This window comes from Physeter macrocephalus, chromosome 17 (genome assembly GCF_002837175.3).
Source record: "Physeter macrocephalus isolate SW-GA chromosome 17, ASM283717v5, whole genome shotgun sequence".
Lineage (NCBI taxonomy): Eukaryota > Metazoa > Chordata > Mammalia > Artiodactyla > Physeteridae > Physeter > Physeter macrocephalus.
In genome coordinates, this window is record NC_041230.1 from 20,998,131 (window position 1) to 21,005,606 (window position 7,476).

The 7,476-nt window shown below is 47.5% G+C and overlaps 1 protein-coding gene across 1 annotated transcript in view; it reads right to left on the bottom strand.

Moving 5' to 3' along the window:
- Positions 1 to 7,476, bottom strand: part of ABCC11 (ATP binding cassette subfamily C member 11) — a 73,502-nt gene that overhangs the window by 26,352 nt on the left and 39,674 nt on the right. Inside the window, 5 exon segments of the mRNA XM_024124851.3 lie at positions 1,616 to 1,792; positions 1,794 to 1,820; positions 3,462 to 3,534; positions 6,660 to 6,711; positions 6,714 to 6,783. Coding sequence (XP_023980619.1) covers positions 1,616 to 1,792; positions 1,794 to 1,820; positions 3,462 to 3,534; positions 6,660 to 6,711; positions 6,714 to 6,783 — 399 coding nt within the window.

Consider the following 7,476-nt stretch of genomic DNA (forward strand, 5'->3'; position numbering starts at 1 on the left):
GTGGAGCGGCTGGGCCCGTGAGCCATGGCCGCTGAGCCTGCGCGTCCGGAGCCTGTGCTCCGCAACGGGAGAGGCCACAACAGTGAGAGGCCCGTGTACCACAAAAAAAAAAAAAAAAAAAAAAAAAAAAAAGAAAAACTATTCAACTTCACTATTCAAAAGGAAAATGTAAATTTAAATCATGACAAGATATTTTATGCCACCAGTTTGGCAAAAACTTAAACACTGGACAACCCCAGGTGTTGGTAACGGCTGGGGTAAGGGCCTTATAAAGTTCGGGGTGGGGGAGGGGCTGTAGACTGGTACATCTACTTTGAAAAACAATTTGACAATATCTAGTAAAGTTAAAGATTTTTGAAGAATTATGAACCAGTAATCCTACTCCTAAAACACTACCCTAAAAAAAGCCCTCTCAAACACGTGCGTAAAAACACATGTAGAAGCATGTACGCTGAAGCATTTCTTGTAAATGTGAAAAATGGGAAACAACCTAAATGTCCGTCCTGGAGAAATAAATTCTGGAATATTCAGATATTGGAACACAATGCAAGTGAGAATGAAATAAAATTCCATGTATTCACGTGGAAGTTCTTAAAAATATAAAGTTGAGTAGAAAAGCAAATTACCGAAGGGCACAGAAAGGAAAATGTCAATTATATAAAGTTTTTAAATATGCAAAAGGACACTGGAGATTCACATGTATGTTGTAAAAGTGTGAAGACATACAGGGGAACAATGAACAGCCGAGTGAGTGGGGCAGGAAGGAGGGAAGGGAGTGTAATTGAGGGCCGTCAATGTTGGACTGTGTCATCTGGGTGGTAGATACATGAGCTTTCATTAGATTATTTTCTAACCTGTTTTTATGTCTTAAATATTTTATACCAAAAAATAGTAAAGCCAGGGCTTCCCTGGTGGCGCAGTGGTTGAGAGTCTGCCTGCCGATGCAGGGGACATGGGTTCGAGCCCTGGTCTGGGACGATGATCCCACATGCCGCGGAGCAACTGGGCCCGTGAGCCAAAACTACTGAGGCTGCGCGTGTGAAGCCTGTGCTCTGCAACGAGAGGCCGGCGCACCGCGATGAAGAATGGCCCCCGCTCGCCGCAACTGGAGAAAGCCCTCGCACAGAAATGAAGACCCAACACAGCCAGAAATAAATAAATTAATTAATTAATTTTTTTTTTAAATAGTAAAGCCAAAATAGAAGACGAGGGAGAAATAATAATAGGGTCTTAAGGCCAAAACCAGGTATGAACATATCTAGGGACAAGGACCCGTGAGAGGCAACATCCAGCACAGCCACTGCGCTTGATGGAAGAATGTGAGACTTGGGGAATTCTTCTCTCAGGGAGTTTTTTCTTTTTTTCTGTAACTTCAAAAGCAGCGGCCACCCATACAATTTTGAAAATGAAGGAGACCTTAAAATTTGGTTTCAATTTCTACCAGCCTATCTTCTCCACGTGGAAAGCAGAGGAAATAAGTTCTCCCTGACTTCGGGGTGTGTCTGAGATGAAGGGGTAGCTTCTGGGAGGCTGTTATTGATCACACTGAGATGGCAGGGGCTTGAGGAGCTACATTATCTGCCAATCACGGCCAGAGCCCTGGGAGGGTGGTCACCTGCAGCTGGTGGGTCACCAGGATGACGGTCTTCCCCCTGAGCGCCTTGTTAATGCACTCCTCAAAGATGTGCTTCCCCACGTGGGTGTCCACGGCCGACAGGGGGTCGTCCAGCAGGTAGATCTCCTGGTTCACGTTGACGGCTCTGCCCGGGTTTATCCTCTGCTTCTGCCCCCCCCGAGAGGTTGAGGCCCTGCTCCCCGATCTGCGGACAGGCAGCCAAAGGCACTGTGTCTACAGTGTGACCCCGCCAGGTGTGCTCCCACCAGCCAGGTGGGCAGGTGGACAGACTGAGCCCCCTCGATGCACACTCCTGGACGTCTAATGATTTGGCACCCCTGGCTTTTAAAAAATATTTTTCAAAATCTGCTTAGAAGGGGATGAAAAAACTGATTTTCAGTTAACTAAAATTTGTAATTCATAATTAGATACAATTTTTGCAAATCAGCTTCTCAGAAGGCGTATTAAACTTTTAACAATTAAGTTTGTAAAGTAAATCATTTATTCCCAAGGAACAGCACCTTCTTACATCTTATCCATGTTTTAAAGCTCCGTTGACTGCAACCATCAACTGGGAGGACCACTGGCCTGGGTTTGGGCTATTGCCCAAGGCTGCACCATAGCTGCGGTGGTGGGCAGGCTCTGCTGTGGCTGCCCTGTGAAGGGCCACCTTCCATGACACCCGTCATGTCAGGAGTCGAGGGTGCAAACCAGAATCACTGGGCAGAATGTCTGGGGTCCCCTAGCAGACTGGCACCCCAGGCAGCTACCGGCCGGCGCATCCCTCAGCCAGGCTCTGAGGATGAGTCAGCCAAGGTCTAAGTCCTATCCCTGCTCTACCATGAACTCTGGAGAGTCTGTAGAGAAGAAGCCGAGTTTAAAGAACAGCAGGGTGGCCTGTTGTCACTGCTCCGCCTCCAGTTCACCATGTGACCATAGAGAAGCTGCTTGACCTGGGCAAGGCTCAGTTTCCCTACTCACTCAGCAGAGACTGAATAAATGCCTACTGTGTTTCTCTAATGAGAGCGTAACACCTACACTATGCCAGGCATAATTCAAAGCATGTATGTATCAACTCACTTAAACCTCACATCATCCTGATGAGCTCAGTGCTATTATGGATGCATTTTACAGACCAGACCTGGTTCTTCCTACTGAAAAGACGACGCTGAGCAAGACAGCTGAGCTCTCTGCCCTCCAGGGTGAACACGCCCATCGTTAAAGGAAGGATAATAAAAGAACAGATCTCCTAGGGTTATCTGAGGCTTAACTAAGACAATACATTAGAGTTGCTAGAATAGGACCTTGAATGAAATAAGATAATCTATCTATTATTAGATAACAAAATCAAGACAACAATATTGCTTTTATCTTACGGAGGTCTTATGTGGAATAAAGGTGGCTACAGATGTGCAAGATGGAGAGTTATCAGGACAATGCAGCAGTCAGAACTGACACTGCCCTGCCGTCGTGGGGCCATGGTTGCCATTCCCACTGTCAAAGGAAGTGCTGCCAGAGGGGAGCAGGGCAGTGGGTGGGGCAAAGGTGGACGGGAAGCTCTTATCTTCACAGGGTCTCCACTCTTGCTTCAGAAGGAGAAGTGGGAGGTCAGCTCCCACCCTTGTGGGGCAAGATAGCCTCTTTGTCAGCTCCCAAGGTCAGATGAGCCCCAACTTCCCTCCCTCGGTGTGGGAGGCTCTGAGGCTGCAGAGCCAGCTCGGGCTGTTCGGGAAGGAAGAGCCGGGGTCCCTCCTCTACCTACCCAGGGAGGCAGGCTGGGGACCCCAGAACACCATGACAGAGGCTCTGTCACAACAGGGCTGGGGGACGCTCGCCTCCCGCTCACCTCCGTCAGGTCTCCGAAGGGCAGAATTCCCAGGTCGTGGTTCAGCGGGCAGCACTAGAGCACCTGGAGGTACCTGCGAAGGACAGGGAGCTAAAGAGACAGGTGGCCGGGCCGCAGACCCTCCAGCCTTCCCAAGTTTGGAAGGGAAAGGCTTGCGTTCCATGCTGAGAAATTTGGCCTTGGTCCTCCATTTAATGGTAAACCACAGGAGGCTTTTTTCATTTCCTTCCTCCCTTCATTTCTTTTTATCCAGCACGTGCACTTGGTAAATATTTGAACAGAGACGTTTTATGAAAGGCCACACACCAGAGGCAAGCTACTGCAAGTATCTAATCTATTTTTCAAACTTCCAATCAACATTATAGGGTTTTGTCAATTAGTATCATAGAGGTTAGAAATGAAATTTAGTGTTAAGAGATATGCTGGCTTGGCTAAAATTGTTGTAGAGGAACTCTCTGCTTTTATACGAAAGTAATATGATAGCAAGTTCAGTAACTTGAACCCCGAGCAATGGTACTTCATGCTTGCTCTCAAAATGATACTGGGCTAGAAAGAACGTAATTCTTCTACTTTTAATGCTCCACTAATTCACACTTGAAGGACCGTACTTCTCTGAAATTCACAGATTCAACAAATTCTTATCTTAAATTGATACAGAATTAGCTTTAAAATCAATTTTCACTTTTTATCTGTAGATATAGTTCATCATGTGTCTTGAAATGAATTTTGATGCTTTAAAATCTGTTTGTTCTCTGTTATGCTGAAGTTTGTTTCAAACAATAGAGATTTTCATCATGTGAGGCATAATATCCTATGGGAAGTAAACAGCAGTGTGGTTCATTAGTGATTCTGTAATCACTTCTTTTCTTTAGATTTATGTTCCTTTGTTCTTTAAATCCCAGCTGATTTCTATTCATATGCTTAAAAATCACTTTGTGAAATGTAATACTTTTTTAAAAAAAAATTGTCATTCTTGTAAATTTTGCTTTTTTTAGATTTATGGACCCACAGTATGAAAACTGGGAAGTTTTACAAATTTAAACTACAGTGATAATAATGCTCTCTTAGATTTGCATATACCTACCTGTTTTCAAGTTTCTTTCACACAGTTTATCACATTCTGTTCTCCAAAAAAATCTACAAGAAGGACATGTTAAAAGTTTCCATTTGTGTACTGGAAAGAACAATGCATTTGGAGTCAAAAGACGAGTTCTGGGGCTTCCCTGGTGGCGCAGTGGTTGAGAGTCTGCCTGCCGATGCAGGGGACACGGGTTCGTGCCGCGGAGCGGCTGGGCCCGTGAGCCATGGCCGCTGGGCCTGCGCGTCCGGAGTCTGTGCTCCGCAATGGGAGAGGCCACAGCAGTGAGAGGCCCACGTAATGCAAAAAAAGAGAAAAAAGACGAGTTCTATCTCTAAATAAGTTGCGTATTCAACAAAAAAAAAAAAAAGGAAGAAAAGGTGAAAAGCGAGTCTCCCTCGCATCTTTGACCCTTAGTTACTTTCTTCAGAATCAGTCACTAATAGAGTTTCCTATGCACATATTCAGAAATAGTCTACTGATATAGGTATACGTGCAGCAGATATAGGTTTATACTGTTTTAATGACACTATAGTATTCCATTATATGGATGCACCATAAATTGTTTAACCAGTGCCCTAATGCTGGACATTTGGGTTGTTTCTAATCTTTTCCTATCCTAATTCGATGTGAACATTCTTGTACATGGGTCTTGGTGTTCATGGGTGACATAATCTATGCATTAAATATCTAGCTGTGGATTTTCTGAGTCAAAAGTTGGTGCTTTTTTTTTTTTTTTTTTTTTTTGCGGTACGCGGTCCTCTCACTGTTGTGGCCTCTCCCGTTGCGGAGCATAGGCTCCGGACGTGCAGGCTCAGTGACCATGGCTTACGGGCCTAGCTGCTCCGTGGCATGTGGGATCTTCCTGGACCGGGGCACGAACCCATGTCCGCTGCATCGGCAGGCGGACGCTCAACCATTGCGCCACGAGGGAAGCCCGCATTTTTATTTTTGACAGATATTTCAAAACTGCTCTAGGAGTCATATCAGTCTGAAAGCCGAGCAGCGACAAGATGAGAGCTGTCTTTTAGGACAGCTGTCCTGGCGGCGGTGAACAGAGAGGAACAGAGAGGGCAAAAGTTAGAGACAGGGACCCAAGGGCAGGGGCAGAGGGCACAGTTTAAGCAGGAGGTCACAGCCCAGAACTGGCTGTGGAGATGGAGAAGAGAAGGGAAATACAAGAGCTTTGCATGAGGTTGAGTCATCCAGGGTTGCTGACCAATTAGATGTGGAAGGTATCAGAGGCAGAGGCGTCAGGCTCCTTGGGATGCACAGTTCAGTGATGCCCTTAAGTCTAACTGGGAATTTGAGAAGAGAAGCAGGCGGGGTGGGGGCTGGGTTAGCAGGGTGCTCATGAGTCGGCATGGGACCTGATGTTGAGGCGCCCACAGAACAACTGGCTGGAGATGACCGATTTATACACCCACATATCTGTGCCCGTCAGCACTGTTACAAGGGAAAGATTGCAAAATCAAGCAAACAGTCGAAGGAGGCCAGAGTCCAGCAGAGTTGGAAGAACAGCTGCAGCAATCAGGGCATTTTTCCTGGATCCTCCACTGACTAGACTTCACTCACGATTTCCAAGTGCATGTCTCAAGCAGGTCCACCCCGGGACCCTGGGAGGGAGAGGCCGCAAAGGGCAAGGAGGGGTGTGGGTGGGAGGCGGGCGGCCCAATGGGCTGTGAATCCAATCTCTTTCCCTCTATGTTGCACAACCTCATCACCCCTTGTGTTTTACCTTTTGACTTAGGGGTTAGGAATTAATTAACCCAGTTTTAAAGTAACATTTTTGGAAGGGGAGGATTATTTTGAGCCAAAATAGCATAATAGTTAAGCCTGACGTTTCTGAAAGCAGCCGGGTTCAAATTGTGGCTCTGTCATATCCTAGCAGCTGAATGATTTTGGACAAATTATTTCACCTCTTGGGGCCTCACATGACTTGCCTAGAAAATGGATATGGTAAGAATATTTCTTTCCCGACGAGAAGGAAACACAGCGATGCATATAAGTGAGCACACAGCAAGAGTTAGCAGTTGCCAAGTCACTCTTAGCAGAGAGGGGTCCCTCCGCAAACCAACCACACACCCCGACGTCCCGCCCTACCCCTCCCAGAAGCTTACCGGGCCTTGTCGTACTGGCTTCCCATGAGAATGTTTCCCCAAATGCTCCCCCGATGATCCAGGCCTGCGGGGGGACATAGGCCTGGCTTCCGTGCACCCTCACCAAGCCCTCCAGCAAGTGCGTCTGCGGTGGAGTGAGTCTAGCCTCAGGACCGGGGCAACCAGGGCACAGACCCCGCCTGGCTCAGCAGCCACAGTGCCCAGGGCCCCACTGTGCTCCGGGAGCCTGGGGGCTCTCCCATGTAAACGGGATCTTAACACGGTCCTGCCAGGCCCACTGGTGAGGCTGAGGGAAGGCCTGAGGACGTGCGGCAGTATTTGGAGTGAAGCCAGACCTATTACTGCTGTGACTGAATCCAAGGTTTGCATTGAAGTCACCCCATACTTTTTTTCTCTTATTTCCCCAGCCCCAATCCCTAGCAAGGAGTGCCTCCCTGATGTTCACCGTGAGATGGAAAGTTCCTGGCCATCTCTGTCTATCCCTGGATATCACAGAATTATTACTAGTTTGTTAGGTGTGATAATGTCATCATGGTTAGATGGGAAAATGCCCTTATTTTTTTTGGACATCATGATGAAGTATTTAGTGGGAAAAGTGTCATAATCTCTGTAATTTAAAATACTTCTACTGGGCTTCCCTGGTGGCGCAGTGGTTGAGAGTCCGCCTGCCGATGCAGGCGACACGGGTTCGTGCCCCGGTCCGGGAAGATCCCACATGCCACGGTGCGGCTAGGCCCGTGAGCCATGGCCGCTGAGCCTGCACGTCCGGAGCCTGTGCTCCGCGACGGGAGAGGCCACAGCAGTGAGAGGCCCGCGT